The following is a 17,579-nucleotide window of genomic DNA, read 5'->3' on the forward strand; positions in this document are numbered from 1 at the left end:
GGCTAGAGCTGTAGTCATCTGAAGGCTTGGCTGGGGCTGGAGGATCCATTTCCCAGATGGCTTACTCGCATGGCTCTTGGCAGGAGGCCTTAATTCCTTAGTCTCTCCAGAGGGTGTCTTGAGTTCCTCAAGACATGGTAGCTGGCCACGCTAGAGAGCAAGGAGGAAGCCATAACACCTTTAATGTTCTCTTCTCTTGACATAACACACTGCCACTTCCTTTACATTTTAATTGGTCAAGTGGGTCACCAGGTACAACCTATACTTGAGTGGGAAGGAGAAATCAAAGAATTTGTGGACATATTTTTAACTGCCATGTTCTGCATTCTGGACACAAATTATTTACATTCTTAATGCAAAATATACTTGCCCCTCTCAAGGCCTCCATAAGTCTCATCCCATTACAGCATTAGCTCAAAGTCCAGATTGTTATCTTGTGAATGAGGTGCAGATGTTGATGAGGTTTTCTGAATGTGGTTCTTTAGTGTAGCTCTTCAAGTAGAGTTCTTGATAGGAAATCCTGTGAACCAGTATAAAGTGGTGAGAGAGAGGCTAGGCACCCACTGTAGACACAAAGTGGTGGTGAGGGGGGGACAGGAGGCACATTGGAGTTACTGGTTCATGTCAATTCTCAAGTCCAGTTGGGTCCAGGTTAGCAGTTCTTTGATGAGGACTCGAGACCTAGGAATAATTCTTTACGGATCTTGGCTCTGCCCTCTGGGTTCTTGGTTCTACCTTCTGAATCCTTCTTTTTTCTTGAAAGTTAGCATTTGTTTGCAGCTAAGTAGTTTCTTAATCCGCTTCCAAAATTTGGTGGTGGGGTGTCTGAAGACCTCTTTTCATTTTATACTGTGTTCCTTTCAGTCCAAGTTTCCATGTTTCTACTGTTATAATTCTCTTTTAAACTTCATGGATCTTTTGTGAATCTCATTGAAATCCACATGCACAAGTATCTTTGTCTACTTTGAGATTTTGCTGAGAGGACAAAACTTCTAAGTTTCTTAGAAGGTCTGTTGTGTGATTCGGAGGATCTGTGGATCACACCCTTAAAATTTTTAAGAGAACCTTTGTTTGACTAGTAACTGAGGCACCATTTTTCTGAATTCTGAGTCTTAACAAAAGATTTTAAAGCCAAATTCTCTGCTCTCCCTTTTGACATGTTTTCCTGGCAGTGCCCTGCGTTTGATCTTTGCTCAGCAGCCATTTCTGGAGAGGTTGAGAATTTTCAAAACGCTCAAGTCCCTGCTCCTTCCTTTAGTTTCTTTCTCTTGCATTTTTGCTAGAAGCGGCAAGAAGAATCAGGTGCCATCTTCAAACCTCTTCTCTCCCCCACCCCCATGTTTTGGGGCCTAGAAATCCACCTAACGGGATCATCCAGTTCACTTGATGCATTTTATAAGTGTTGCTAAGCTGTCTGCCTCTATGTGATTATAAGTGTTCCTCACTTCACTTTAGCCCTCACTTGCAGCCTCTTCAAAATCTAGATATCTATTAATAGTCTAAGGCTCTGGGCTTCCCTGGTGGCGCAGTGGTTGAGAGTCCGCCTGCCGATGCAGGGGACACGGGTTCGTGCCCCGGTCTGGGAAGATCCCACGTGCCGCGGAGCGGCTGGGCCCATGAGCCATGGCTGTTGAGCCTGTGCGTCCGGAGCCTGTGCTCCGCAACGGGAGAGGCCACAACAGTGAGAGGCCCATGTAACGCAAAAAAAAAAAAAAAAAAAAAAAAAATAGTCTAAGGCTCTTAAGCTTACATTAATTCTCTTTTCCAAGTCTTCTCACCTTTGGCCACTCTCTGGTCCCAGAGCCACTCCCCACATTTTAGGGTTTTATTGCAGCAGCATCGCACTTCCAGGGACCAAAATATGTTGGTTGTCTATCGCTACATAACAAATTGCTTAGCAGATTTAAACAACAAACATTTATTTCCCAGAGGTACTGGGGGCCAGGAATTCAAAAGTCACTTAGCTGTATGATTGGAAAGACTTAGGGTCTCGCAGGAGGTTGAAGTCAAGATGTCAGCCAAGGCACCTGAAGGATTGGAGAATCTGCTTCCAAGATGGCACGGCTAGAGGACTGTTCTTGGCCACACGGGTCTTTACATAAAGTGGTTTGGGTTTCTTCACAACATGACAGCTGGCTTCCTCTGAGTGATCCAAGGGAAAGCAAGGAGGAATCCACAGTGCTTTTATGTCCTAATCTTGGATGTCATACACTTTCATTTCTAGTACATTCTATTAGTGAGAAGTGAGTCACTAAGTATAGCCCACATTTAAGGGAAAGGGAAATAGACCCCACTTTTTGAAGGGAAGAATTTGTGGGCATATTTAAAAATCACCACAGTGGTGGTATATTTTAGATTGAATTTTTTCATTTCTCATTATTAACAAGTATTTTCCAATTAAATACTGATTGTACATGTAGCTTTCAGATTTATTGCTTTAAGTCTAAACAGTACAGATTTTCTACTTTTATGGCGTGTTTATCAGTGATTTCCAGTCTTTCTTTGAAACGTTCTATAGTTGTACCTCAAGGGATATTGTTAATTTTTAATGTCAAATTTGAAATTTACTGTGTAGTTATTCATTATTCCTTCAACAAATATTTGAGTGTTTTCTCTGTGTTTTGGTATGCTGCTAGGCCCTGACAATACAAAGATTATGAGTAAAACAAGGTCTCTTCCACCAAGGAACTCACAGTCTAAAAGAGAAATAGATGTATAAACAAAGTATTATGACAAGCAGAATATGTGAGGCACAGTGGCAGCACTGTTTGACAGGATTAGAGAAGGCATAACTAAGAAGGCATGGGACAGTGCCATAGAGTTATGAACCAGCTTGTCACATTCCTAGAATTGCAAGTGGTTTACTGTTGCTGGAGGAGCTCATGTGCTTTTGAGGTTTGCTATGGTTGCCACAATAGGGTTCCACCGGGTTTCATAAATTTTTTGAGGAGGTTAGTGTTCTTTAGCAAATGTGGCACTATTGAAAGGTACACATAGGCTTATGAACATGTGTAACATGAAAGATTTTTGGTAGGAGTTTATATGGGAATATTACATAGTAATCGATCATTTCTAATCTGATTAACACATTGATAATTTTATTAACACTTGCTGCTTACAGCAAACATGTCTGACAAAGAGCTAAAGAAGCTACGTAATAAACAAAGAAGAGCTCAAAAGAAAGCCCAGATAGAGGAAGAGAAAAAAAATGCAGAAAAAGAAAAGCAGCAGAGAAATCAGAAAAAGAAGAAGGACGATGATGATGAGGAAATTGGAGGTCCAAAAGAAGAACTTATTCCCGAGAAGCTGGCCAAGGTACTTAAGAATAGTGTTTGGCACAATTGAGTGAAATTTCATGACCACCTATTGTCATTTTATACGGTCTTATTCAGCCAATTTGGTTATAGATTTTAGAGTAAAAAAATCACTTTAATTTTTAGCTTGCTTTCCCTTCCTTCCTTCCTTCCTTCCTTTCTTCCTTCCTCCCTTCCTTTCTTTTCTTCTCTCTCTCTTTTTTTCTGATTGTATCTCACATTTAAAACTTGAAATAATGATTCTGATCCAGAGTAATCTAGTATGGTATATTGGAAAGTTTTGGCTTTTGAGTCATTCTGATCTGGGACCACATATTAGCTCTTACACTTCATTGTGTATCTTGGACATTTTGTCTAACCTCTCTGATGGTTTTCTCAAATATAAAATGGGACTCGGAAAAATCCCTACTAGGCAGAAATGTTAGGACTAGAGAAAATATGTGTGTAAAGAATGTAGTATCTGTTGTAAGTGGTAACATTGAACTTTTTATATCTAGCCTAAATTGAGCTTGTTAAAAAGTGAATTCTGTATGTCTCTTTCTCACTCATGTTGTCAGTTTACAGTATTTCTTTATTGTATTTACTATTTGTACCTAATATCTTAAAAGTCCTCAAATATTTTCCCCAAGCCAAAATCTTATCTGCCATTTTTAACTATTAAGCTGAAATCAAGGCATTCGTTGTCCTATGAATCATTTTCATCAGTAACATACATATGCACTTTTCTTCTGGCCCTTGACACCCTCCTACTCCACGTGCAGATAATTGCATGATTTACTACGTTAAAGCAATAATGTAAGCATATTGCCCTAGAGTTCAGTTTAGCCTTACTAGTAACTAAAAATTCAAAATCATTGATTGCTTTATAACTAAGGAAAATTATAATACCTAATGAATAGAGTTGGAAAATATTTTTAGAATTATATCAGAGCAGATGGACAGTAATATCTCATGGCAATATTAACTATTTAAGAACCATAGATAAAGGTAGCTTGGATTTCACAAAGCTATATTTACAAATAATTGTGTGCTTTTAAGAACAAAGATACTGCCTTTTTATTGTTGTTGGGAGCTTACTGGAAGAATATACAGGGATGTGAAGAGCACCGAAAATTGACCTTTTAGGCCCCATGGAAAACTACAGAGTTACTCGGGGATAATACCAACTTTAGGGGCTTTTCGTCTTTATGCCTCAGCATTTTTTCTTGCTACCACTTTTACCACCATCACTGACTGCTGGCCACTGTCATTCTTTCCACTTTCTCTGTGTTCCACAACTTTACTTAATGACTTTTTTTCTTGTAGCTCTTTATGTCTCGCATTATAGTTCTTAAAGAGGGGATCTGTTTGGATTTAGTCAGTGTCTAATAAGGAGTACCCCACAGAGCAGAATTCTTGTACCAGGTCTCCTTATACACTATTCCATTTTCTTTGTGTTTCACCTATAATGGCTGCTTTGGGGCCAGATGTCAAGTTGTAGTCTAAACATTTGTAGCTAGAGGGTTGTAGTCTCACAACAAAATAATGCCTACAGAAAGTGCTCTGACTGCTTTATTTGAAAGGAGCCTAGTGGAAGGCACCCAGCTTCATGGACTGCTCTTCAGTGTATGCTGTTCTTACGTGTTAGGCACATAACACCTTTCTCTTCCAAGGATAACTGCCTCCAAGGTGCCCCCACCTGATAGCATCCACACTCACCCATATTGCAGTGCGGTGGCAAGGCCAGATTACACCAAGCCCTCATAATCAGGAGGGACGCTGTAGGCTATTTAAAAAACTGCCTGCCAATTCTGGGTCTATAATCTGCAGTTGCCTTTTGTGGGGAGGGGGGTTATATCTCATCATTCTTCCAGGTACTAAATGATAAATTCAGTTCACCAGTTCAGGATAATTTAAATAAAATAAAAGCATTGTTAAATTAACAGTTATTCCAGTGAAGAAGGAGAGAAGGAAAATAGGAAGAGGTTTAGTTAGTGAGTTTAATATTGAATTAACTGAGTATAAATCTGAAAGCTTGGTGGAATCTGTATTGCTTGTCTATCCAGGTTATCATGAGGCAGTAGTTGGTAGTTGGTATTTATGAGTTTTCTCCTGTACCATCCATCCTATGTTCCTCCATGCCTTTGGCTGGCATTCATCTCAACTGGATTTTTTTCCTTCTATGCACACACACGTTCCTTATAAGGGTAATAAGTCTTTAGCACTCTGTCTGTATAGTGTTTATTTTTAAACTTCAGTTTTAAGCTAGTGTACGGTGTTAGACTTTGTGTCGCTGTGCTGCGAGTATAGGGAGATACACTCCTATACAACATATTTTGACACTCTGATTAGAGTTCAGGCCAGTTTATAAATTTTAAAATTGCACATTAAAAAATGCCCTTGCAAATGTCTTAAATGGCCCATCAACACAGGGCAGTCCCTTTCTATATCTATTTAACTTAGGTAAATTCAAATCTTGACTGGATGTAATTTTTTTTCGAGACAGAGACAGAAAAGAGTATGCATGATGCTGGCAATTTCATCCAGTACTTCTCTCAGTGGACATAGGACCCCACCTGAGTTTGAGGTGGGGGAGGTATGACTGCCGTCTCAGTTCTTGTGCTTCTCAGAGTGTGACTATCTTGCTACAATGATTGCAATTTTGGTACTTAAATGTGTGGTTTTCATACATATAATGCAAACTAGTGATATTATATATTCATATCTATATCTATGTGTCTGTCTCAACAACTTCAGGGATTTTCAAGGGTAGTTTTGACTTTTTTTTTTAAATCTTGAAGCACTGATTGTAGAGCATCATCCCGATTTATATGCTTTTCTTTATATCACCCTCTACTGCACTGTATGTATGTAAATGTAGAAATGCAGTTAGCTCTATTTTGGTTATGTACCTATATTTTATTGTTTAGATTTAGCTTGACAAAATCTTCCCTGTGTGAGGCACACAGGAGCATGCGGGGGCAAGAGACCCACATCTCCTTTGGGGGCGTATGTTTTCATTTATGAGAACTGCACACAATTCATTCCTCTCTTTTTCCTTTCCAAATCAGATACTTGATTTCAGTCAGCGTAATGCTTGTCAAATGCTTGATTCCACTTCCCAATATCCTTTTTTGCTTCTATTTTATAATAATAACAGCCATATCTCCCTGGAGTAAATTATCCTGGTCAATGCAGTGATCCTCCTTTCAGTCTGTACCTCTTGAGGAATGAAAAGCTTGATGTACCTGGGGGGCAGTTTCAGTTTCCAGTTCTCTGCCTTTCCCTGGCAACTATTTTCTCCCCTGTATACCACAGATTCTAACTGAGTAGAGCATAGAGTCATGGGAATAAGAAGCAGAATATTTACAAATGTGAGAAAGGCATACTTACGTTTTCTCCTCTGTCTCTCGGTATCTACATGTATTGGTTTCTGGCATGTATCCTTAAGAATAATGGCTAGTGCTTTGCATACTAGTACAAGGTAAATCCTATAGACACCGTTTGTGGCTTGACTTGGTTTTGTTTGTTTGTTTTATTTTGTTTTTAATGCTATTAAATAATTTCCTTGGCCAGAAAATGTGTTGGTGAAACCACAATTTACTGTACTGGCAGAAGCATGTTGGACAGATACGGCATATCCGAATTCCACTGAGGGTAAATTGTTATTGCCTCTGTGGTGAGAGATGTGAATATAGGACCCAGATGTTCAGTGCCCTTCTGATAAATATAGTGTTGTTACCTACCTCCACCCCAGTCTACAGAGAATGGTCTTGTCTCAGTACTCAGTCTAGGAGTAGAGTAGCACAATTAGCTAGTAAGTATTATACTTGCCCGATGATATCACAAATATGTAGTTAGTGCATTTATATAATTAATGAAGAATGGTAGAGACAGACTTCTATAAATATAAATCTTTTCCAGTGACATCTCACCAATAGTACAGCATTTGAATAAATGTAGATTTCTGTAGAATTTGTAGTGGAACAAAGCAACACAGTGGATATTGTACTGTTTTTTGATAGCTTGATTATACTCAGCGTTCACTGTACTGTTTTTTGATAGCTTGATTATACTCAGCGTTCACTCATTCTTCAGTGTTCTCTACAGTTTTTAGCCCTTTTCATCCTATTTCACATCCCTTCTCTGTCTTTTTTTTTTTTTCCCTTGGCTATCTTACCTGTTTCTTATACTGTCTTTCTTTTCCTGGTTTTGGTTCTATTTAGTCTTCTTCTTTACTTGTTGGATAGTTTCTATCCAGAGATAATGTATAATCTCAACAGTTAAAAAACAGTGAGGAGTTCAAAATCCTCTTCCTTTAGATTATGGGTGGGTGAAATATGACAGTGTATTTCTGGGTGACTGGTAAGTGATTTTTAGCAAAAAAGTGTTTTTGATAGAAAGAGTAAATTCACATCCCCCCAAAATCTTGCTTCCATTTGTATAATATCTTTTATTTTTGTTAGGTTGAAACTCCATTGGAAGAAGCTATTAAATTTTTAACTCCGTTGAAGAACTTGGTGAAGAACAAGATAGAAACTCATCTTTTTGCCTTTGAGATTTACTTTAGGAAAGGTAGGCAATTAGGGTACAGTAGCCCTGATAAGATCGATCACAGAATTTCTTAGCTACAGTCACCCAGTTCTGATAGCCTCACCACTGTAGGGTGTTTTGGCAAATGCCAGTGCGGCTTCCTGACAGAAATGCCTCCTGTTTGCAACATGCTGTGGGGAAGTATGATGATGTGATTATCTCTTCTAGGACATTAGCATCAAAAATAGATGTACAATAGATAACCAGGATTAAGGTGAAATATAGGCATTATCATGTTCATATGTGGAAAAATTTAGTAAATACATAATACACATAGATCTTAGAATAGTGTCTGATACACAGTAAGCATTAAATAAATGTCAGCTATTAGCCATTGTTATAAATAGAAGATGTGATGTTTGAGGTATATCTTGAAGAATGTACCATACTTCTAAAAGAAAAGATGCACAGAAGGGAAGAGTATCCATGAAGAAAACACAAGTGTGTGTAAGTAATGTTGAGGTTGTCTGTATTGCCTGAGCCACATAAAGGATAAATGGAGGATCTTGGTTACGAGATTTAGAATTCTTATAGGCTATACGTAGTAGATACTAAGAAGATTTTACGGTATTGAATTGATGTAATCTAAGTGGTTCATTGAAAAAAAGTTTATCACTGAGGTGATACATATTGAAGGAAAGAGAAACTGGTTAGTAACATTTGACAGAAAGTTACTGCTCCGAACAGTGTAACTGTCCTACTAAACAAGATAGGATAAAATGGTACCTCTATAGAGTACCCATGCTGGGACTTCCCTGGTGGTCTAGTGGGTAAGGCTCCGTGCTCCCAGTGCAGGGGGCCTGGGTTCCATCCCTGGTCAGGGAACTAGATCCCACATGCATGCCACAACTAAGAAGTCCGCATGCTGCAATGAAGGTCCGGTGTGCTGTAACTAAGACCCAGTGCAGCCAAAATAAATAAATATTAAAAAATAAATAAAATAAAATTTAAAAATCATGTTTATCAAATGCCAGGGAAAGGTTGCTATATAATGTTTCAAAATAAGATTCAGAACTAGCTATAGTTTGATTTTAATCTTTATTAAGATATTTATGAGTATGTAAAATAGAAAAGTTGCCGGGAAGAAAATAGATCAAAAGATGAGATTATCTCTTGATGGAATTTGAGTGATTAAAATATTTTTTTCTATTTTCTATTTTCCACAATGATTTTGTTATAATCTGGAAAATTAGTTTAATAAATAGTCAAGTAATTTTAAAACTTTTAACAGTTAACACAACTCTCTTTTAAACAAATATTCTTGCATGGAACCCCAGAGTATAAAATACAAAAGCTGTTCTGCTTTAAGTGGTGAAAGGCAATCTAAATTCCATTCAGTTGGCTTCTTTGCTGTGTACTAACCTCTGAATCACTCTCCAGCGTTGCAACAGTGTGAAATGGGCAGTGACAAAGGACATAGCAGTATTTTTAGCTTTCTGAGTGTAGGGGGTAAGGGAAAAGGAATTGCCAGAAGTCAGGGTTTTGAATTTTGATATTTGGAGAATGATACCAAACTAGGGAAGTCTTAACAAAGAGGTGGTTATGGATGAGACTTGGAAGTGTGGTGAGTATTTGGGTGCAATTTTCCATTCATCAGGTGGAAACACTACTGAAGCTTGGAAAGGATGGGGGATGGGGTAGGAGGAGATAGCATTGAGAAAGATTAGAAAATGACTAAGGACATAACCTTGTTGAATACTATACCTTTTGAGGGGGAAGAGAAGCCAGGGATTGACAGGGGAGGAACAGTCAGGTAGAAGGGAAACCATTTCACGTGTCACAAAACACAAGAAAGGCATAAACAATATTAGTTTCAAGCGTAAACAATGAAGTTTTCTAAGTAATGGGGAAAATTCGTTTATTTGACTACAAAAAAGAGGTTAGGGAATGAAATGGCTTCAAAATTTTCTTGTTTATATGGCATTAGTTCAAGTAATGTTGAATGCTATCTAAATTTTTTATACTTAATAAAACCTTTTTTTCTTAAAGAATGTTGTGTGGAAAATAATAGCTAATGTTGCTAATCTGAGGAAATCATTTGCTTTAGTCATATGTTTCAGTTCAGATGTGATTGACTCTAAATGAGTTTTTCTATTTGTAAGAAATTAGTCCTCCAAAGGAGGGTATCTCTTTTTATCAAATGATCAAAATATATCTTTTTCTTTTTATAGAAAAGTTTCTTTTGATGCTACAATCAGTAAAGAGGGCATTTGCTATTGATTCTAGTCATCCCTGGCTTCATGAATGTATGATTCGACTCTTTAGTACTGGTATGTTTTTGTTTTCCATTACTTAAGTATTTGACTGCAGTAGTTGATAGTGACTGTATAAGTGATTTGTACAAGTTTATCATAAACTCAATCATTTTAAGGCTGCTGTGTATTAAATTAGCTGAGGGGGGAAAAAGCGTTCTTTTCTTTGTGATAAAGGTCTTTATTTTCAGGCTAGAAATGTTACCTGATTTTGACATAGAATCATTCAGTCCAGATATTTGAGAATCCCCTTTATTTCTGTTTCTAAAAAGTTAATAAGTTGAATTTTTGAATCATATTTCATTATGTAAAACTTCTTAGTAAATTGTTCTAAAATTAAAGTAGCTCTTTGAAATTGACCAGTTATCTCGTTTATCTCTGTCTTTAGCACAGTTATTTGAGTCATAAAATCTTTGTCACTAAATACAGGTTAAAAAGAACTTTGAAACAGTTGTTGCACTTTTCAAATGTTTAGACAGTAGGATCCGTACATTAGTTTTAATGCGAAGTAAAGCTACAGAATTTTAGAGGACAAAAGGTGGAATTTTATGCTAATTATCTCTCCTTTTATAGTTGAGAAATCTGGGACCCTAAAAGACTAAATTACTTATTCAAGATAACATCAATAATTAGTAATGAAGCAGGGATGAGAGCCCAGGTCTTCATATTGTTCTTTCTACTACAAGAGCTTTAAGTTTAGAATAAAGGACTCCTGTAGTCAAGTAGTGTTGTTTTTGTTTGTCTTTTTAAGTGACTGGATAAGGAGAAATTGAATCTTTAATATAACAGTCTGCAGAATTTGGAAATACTATTAAATTAGCTATCTCATTGCTGAATACTTAGCCCCATGTGAACCCATACATCATATAAAAATAATGAGATTAAACCAAACATCCCAGTCATTCTTTTGAAAAATGCTAAATTGTCCCAATTAAGAACATTGTTTTGACTTCTAAGAAAAAGTAAAGCCTTATTTAAATCATATTTATGCTTGTCAAAAAAATGATTTCTGTTACAGAAACTGCATCATAGAAAAATTTTCCTCAATTTTTAAAAATTCTGAAGTAATAAATAATGTAACCACATTATAGAAAATAGAAGAAATAATTGCTGTATTTAGAGAAAATAAGGGAGTTTCTTTTCAGTCTTTTTTTTGTATTAAAAATAACTTTTAAGGCTAGAAACAAGTCTTACTTCATTCTGTTAGAATGGAGTGCATTTAAACTATTTTCAATATATACATACTTTGTTTTTATATAGTCCTTTCCTGAAAGGTAATAAAATAATACATATAAATTTTATGGAGTTAGAGACTTTCCTTTGAAACACAAATTAAAAGTGGCATATTTAGATGTATTTGCTTGTAATGAGTGTGTGGATTGATGAACGTAATGACCATTTTCTTGCAACAGTTGTTTCAGAAAATTAAAATGCTTATGGACTTCAGAGGAATGAAGGCAGAATGGTCCTGACATTCAAAGTTAGAATGACTGAGCGGAGTTGATGTTAGCTGTGCCCATTGCTCCAGGCGTTCAGCTGACATCACTGTCAGGAAGAGATTTACAAAGTCATCCTTATTTTCACTAGATTTAGTCATCTTCGTTACTATAACCCACAGTGTTCCTTTGACTAATATATTTGGTTCTTGAGAAAAAGATTTAATTTTGAAGTAACTTTTCAGGAACACATTTGTCATGTTAAGTTATATTGTAGTAACTTCTTTACAAAGAAATCCTCACAAGTAACACCTTTCCAGAGAGTATGGAGGTAAAAGCAATGCCTCCACACTTGTTTTATCAGTTGTAGAGACTTCTCTAAGTGAATGTTCATCTTAGCATGGTTATGGGCACCTTCCAAATCTCCAGAATGCTATTATACTACCAATGTAAATAATAACTGCTACACGGAGTCACTTACTATATAGGGTGTTCCCTCGCCCGTTTTTAATTAGGAGGATGATATTACCACTTTGAAATTTTTCACTTTTTTTTTTTTTAAGTTGTAGAATTTAAAGCAATTTTAATTATATTTCTGGTCAGTTCTAAGTAAAAGATAGGAACTTAGGTATTCAGTTGTTTTAGTATTGCCTTATATGTTTATATTCCCTTAAATGCTTTTAAAATTAGTATTATTTGATCACTTTGATCTACCGTGAATCTTACATCATTTTCCTCTCTCATTTGTACAAACTCATTTCTTCCTTTTCCCTGCAGATTATTTTTCTTCCATACTTACGTATTCCCCCCACCCCCCAAAAAAAACACCTTGCTTAATTAATGCTCTCATTTATTTATTTTGTCATTTTGAGTAGTAAACCACTTAGTAGGTTGTGCTATAACCTAGTAGTGAGTAGTCATTATCTCACACAAAATATGAACATATTCTACGCAAGTAGCAAAAAATGCTGGCTAGCCTGGGAACCCAGGGAAACTCCTTTTGCTAAGAATCAGCCCCTTCCTCAGTGTGACTTTTAACTATTAATGATTACTAGGTTTATTTAATCTGCTAATAAGCTAATAGCATGAACCAAACATGATTTTAATTTTAGGATATCTGAGGACTCAAATCATAAGCCTCTTAGAAAAGGTTTTATTCCCCTACCCGCAGTTATTACTTTTTTTGATTCATTCACAGGACTTATTATTGTATCATGGACGATAATTAGCTAGTCTGAGATTTTTTACTTTCTTGAGACCTCAGTATTTTTTGGTTAGTTTTTATCAATTTCAAAGGATTTTTAGATTGACTCCCCGCCCTTCATTAGTCTTCAGCCATAAAAGCTTATCTAATAAATCTTCGGCATTTGAGGCTGCCCCTTTTCTTAAAGGTACAGATGGAACTTCCTTATATAGAATTCCATAGGACATTCTAAATTTTACTACAGGGACTTCTCTGGTGGTCCAGTGGTTAAGGTGCTGAGCTCCCAGTGCAGGGGGCCTGGGTTCGGTCCCTGGTCAGGGAACTAGATCCTGCATGCTGCGACTAAAAGATCCCACACGCGGCAACAAAAAGATTCCACATGCCACAACTAAGACCCAGCACAGCCAGCCAGCCAGCCAGCCAGCCAGCCAGCCAGCCAGCCAGCCAAACAAACAAACAAATAAATAAATAAATAAATAAATAAATATCTCACCTCATTGGTGTATAATGTTAAAAAAATTTTTTTTTTGCTACAGTAGAATTGATTGATTGGTTGGTTGATTGATTGTAATTGATATCTTTCTGGAAATTACAGTTCCGATATACATGATTTAGGGGAGAAAATTGAGTTGGCCAGAAACAATTTGTGAACTAATAAGGAAATGTTTTTGGAAACATTCCTTTTGTCTGTTAAACAAAGAATTGCTTTATTAATACAAACTATTAATGCCCCCCCAAAAGGAAACAGCTATTAGTCGATGTTGGGAGTTATTAAATATTTCCTCTTTGATACATCCCAAGAGATACATATTTATGTATTTTTTTAAATTGTATGAGGGTTTTTTTGTTTTTTTTTTAAAGCAGTTTTGATTTTTCTGGGGAGATGTTTAATCTGAGGAAAACAAGTTAATGAAAAACATGAAAAGTGTAGTTTCCAACTATAATGTAAACTATACAATTATTTCCCTATCTGCATATAAAGTATCCTGAAAGCATTTCAAGCAAACCAATAAGGCCCATGGAAATAACATATTTTATAGATGACCCCTGTTTGTTGACATAATGTTCATTGTAATTGGCTATAACCTATTTTAACAATTTTTCTGCTGGTTCTTTCTGTACTCCTGTGCCAGTTCCTCTCCGAAAGACGGATATTGATAAATTGCCAAATCCAAGTTGCAAATACAGCCATAATGGAGGTTAAGCTAAATTATTTAATTAGTAGCTCATGTATTTGAACTACGCAGTTCTGTAGAATGATAGAAGAAATGCTGTTCAACCAACAAAGGACATATATCAATCAATTATTCAGTTACTAATTATGTGTAGAATATTTCACTTGGATGTTTGCTATTCAAGAGTTCAGTGTTCTTTAAACTTAGGGTAATGATCCATTAGTGAGACAATGAAAGAAGTTTAGTGGGTCATTTTCAGCATTTGAAAACCTAAAATAGAAATAGAGTGGAAGATCCAACCATGTCTTGCACAAATTAAGGGTCAGTGTTCTGTGAAACTTTCATTTCCCATAATAAGGTATGTATATAAGATACATGTTCATCAGAGTACAGATACTTAGTTGTAGTCAGAGCTTGAAAGCCACCAACAGTAGTTCCTAATCGTAAGGGAAAATCTGTTTATCTTTTCTTCAGTCTGTGACAAAAATAGTACCTACAGTATATGGAATACCTATTACATCATTAGCTATTTTGTTCGTATCTTTTCCTTACTGTGATCCTTCTGGGTTAGATATCACCTCAGTTTCACAGATCAAGAAAGAGGTTCAGAGAGGTTATGATTTGTCCAAGCCTAGATTCATACCCAGGTCTGTCTGGCTCAAAGCTCCAGACTGTCTCTCTATACCAAAATAATAATGAAACAAAACTAAACTAGGATTCAACCCAGAGAGGTTGGGGGCCAGTTTTTCCATCTCTGAATGCCAAAGCCTGGGAATATGATGAATACAGTGTATTCATTACAGGAAAATACTTCGGTGGTCCTTCGGAATTTATTATACAGTGATAGCTCAATTCACATAACCACTGAAAATAAAGGTCAATGACCACTTTTTAAAATAAATTTGTAATGGCTTACTTGGGTATAGAAGAAGATGGAGAGGGTGAGGAAAATTCTGTTGTTTCCTGCACTACATATTTGCTGTGACACTACTTGCCAGGTAGGTGCCATCAAGCCCCTATTATATAAACTCCCTTTAAAGTTGAGGGGGGCAGCTGCGAGGGGCTTAGAAGGCTGTGGTACTTCGTCTTTCAGCATCTATATTGTTTTCAATATAGGATTCTTTTCTGGAAACGAATCATCTGTCAATGAAATGTCTTTGATAGCCTTTAGAAAATCATTAGGCTATTCTGCTGATACACATTCTTTAAATTTATATAGATTAGCTCTTTAAATGTTGACTTATCAGTAGGTTTATCTAGTCTTTGTATATAATTGCTTTGTTTCATTGGCCTCATCAGGTAGATAATTCTTTAATTCCTACAAACTTTATCAGTATCTAACTGCTAATAGAGTTTGTTTTAAATTTGTTCAGCAGTGTGTGAAAGTAAAGATTTACCTGATACGGTTAGAACAGTATTAAAACAAGAAATGAATCGTCTTTTTGGAGCAACGAATCCAAAGAATTTTAACGAAACTTTTCTGAAAAGGAATTCTGATTCATTGCCACACAGATTATCAGGTAATCACTTTATTTTGTCCTTATCTTAGACTCTAAAACAACTTCAGTTTTTATTATGATGGATCAATGACAAGGTTACACATTTTTTGCAGGGAAGAGGCAAATGCATACATGTCACATTTTATTCCCATGAAAACAGGCAGCTTAAATATGCCTCATAAATTTTTTAATTTCTTAGATAAAATTTTTACTATGAATCAAGGCCAGTAGTTTCTCCTGGTTCTGCATCGGCATTACAAAGAAGAAAGTATAAACTGAATTTAGCTATCTGTTACATACAGTGAGGGAGGATCTTTCTGTTTATTTTCTTTCTGTCATCAACATGCTCTTAAAATTCACTTGGATACAACCCATCGCCTTTCATTTCTCATGCTTTATAAGGTATCAGACTTGACAGTGCTACACACCTGAAACCATCTCACGGGCAAGGGTCATTTGGCAAGGGTCTGTGCTAATGTGCCAAAGTCTGGACTTGATGGGACTGCATGGGTAGTGCTTTAGTAGTGTGCTTTTAAATACCTGGCTAAGAAGCCCAGCAGCTTTGTATATGCCTTTGTGGAATTCTGAATTCAGTTTTTTTGGCTCGTGCTATCAAGGTTGGGTATCTCCCACACCCCTACCCCTCAAACACACACACACACACACACACACACTCTCTCTCTCTCTCTCTCTCTCTCTCTCTCTCTCTCTCTCTCTCTCTCTCTCTCTGAAGTATTCTCCTCAACGCCAAATTATGCTCATTTTAGAAGGAAGAAAACTACCCATGGTCCCACCACACAAAGACAACTATTATTAGAATATTTGTATTTCTTCATAGTCTCTCTTACCTTAATCATTCTCCTAGTTTGGGCACTTAGACTGTTTCTGGTCTACTCTCTCAGGATTTTTTTTTTAGTAACAATATTTCAAATGGTTATTCCCATTTTTCTAATTAAGTGCCACACTCTGTGTGCACATGTACCTTCCTTTTTTTTTTTTTTGTTTGGCCACACCGCACGGCATGTGGGATCTTAGTTCCCCAACCAGGGATTAAACCCGCGCCCCCTGCAGTGGAAGCGCAGAATCTTAACTACAGGACCCCTACCTTGCATTTTATAGTTGAATGGATAGAAGATAAAATGCTGGTTTTATCTTGAAATAAAACAAGTTTCCTTTTTCCTTCTCATTTAGCTGCCAAAATGGTATATTATTTAGATCCATCTAGTCAGAAGCGAGCTATAGAGTTGGCAACAACACTTGATGAATCCCTCACTAACAGAAACCTCCAGGTAAAGACTTTTTCATAATCTCTCTGTAAGAGTACCGGACTACTTTTTGTTTCTCTTTTCACCAAGAGAATAATTTTCACCAAATAGTTTTTTTGTTATTTATGCATACTGTTTTCCAAACTATTATGAATCCATCTCAGAAACTGAGCTTCTCTTAAATTTATTTAAGACTGTATATGTGTGCACACACATACAGCAGGCTACTTGGCATACAGTAACTAGATTCACATCTACTTGAATAATAAGAATAATCATTTTGAATAATATTTTTAAGAAATTTGTTTTGGTAAAGTTTTACACACTAATTTAGTTAATTAATTTTGGATCTCAGTTCGTATCTATACATTTCTGAGCAAGCAGTGGTTTTAGTGACGATTCTGATGTATTTAAGATGTATTTACCAGGGATTAAATTAAAATGCTCATTTTACAGCTTGCAGTGTACATGTGATTGAGTAGAGTAAAAGATAATATGGGTGTGTTGCAAAATACAGATTCTACTTTTGGCTGAAAACAAAGAACAGCTACTTTGTGTGATAATTGGCCAGATAAAAAAGCACTTGCTGAAAGACAGTTTAATATACTCCTTTAATAGCAAATGAAGTAAATATGTTTAAGAAAGAAAGTTTTTACTTCTCGGATGCTAAGTAACACGTCATTTAGATTCGAACCTTTCTAGGCTGTCAAAGTTTGTGGGGTACTATATATATCCAGAAACTGTGTGGTATTTTCCAAGTGAAAAGGTAAAGGAAGAAAACATGAGAATGCAAGTCAACATGAATCATTTAAAAATATAAGCAGACCTACGTAAGGGTTTGGTTGAAAGAATTATCAGTTTT

General features: G+C 36.4%; 1 protein-coding gene across 2 annotated transcripts in view; it reads left to right on the forward strand.

Annotated features, from left to right (window-relative positions):
• NAA15 (N-alpha-acetyltransferase 15, NatA auxiliary subunit) overlaps positions 1 to 17,579 on the forward strand; it is a 78,893-nt gene that overhangs the window by 58,359 nt on the left and 2,955 nt on the right. The window contains exons 15-19 of one of the 2 annotated variants that reach the window (XM_081237281.1): positions 3,122 to 3,315; positions 7,760 to 7,868; positions 10,058 to 10,156; positions 15,330 to 15,473; positions 16,644 to 16,741. In XM_081237281.1, the coding sequence (XP_081093407.1) occupies positions 3,122 to 3,315; positions 7,760 to 7,868; positions 10,058 to 10,156; positions 15,330 to 15,473; positions 16,644 to 16,741 (644 nt within the window). Of the gene's footprint in view, positions 1 to 3,121; positions 3,316 to 7,759; positions 7,869 to 10,057; positions 10,157 to 15,326; positions 15,474 to 16,643; positions 16,742 to 17,579 lie in introns of both variants that reach the window. The other variant, XM_081237280.1, reaches the window with a different exon arrangement.

This window comes from Mesoplodon bidens, assembly GCF_964165515.1.
Source record: "Mesoplodon bidens genome assembly, chromosome: 1".
NCBI lineage: Eukaryota > Metazoa > Chordata > Mammalia > Artiodactyla > Ziphiidae > Mesoplodon > Mesoplodon bidens.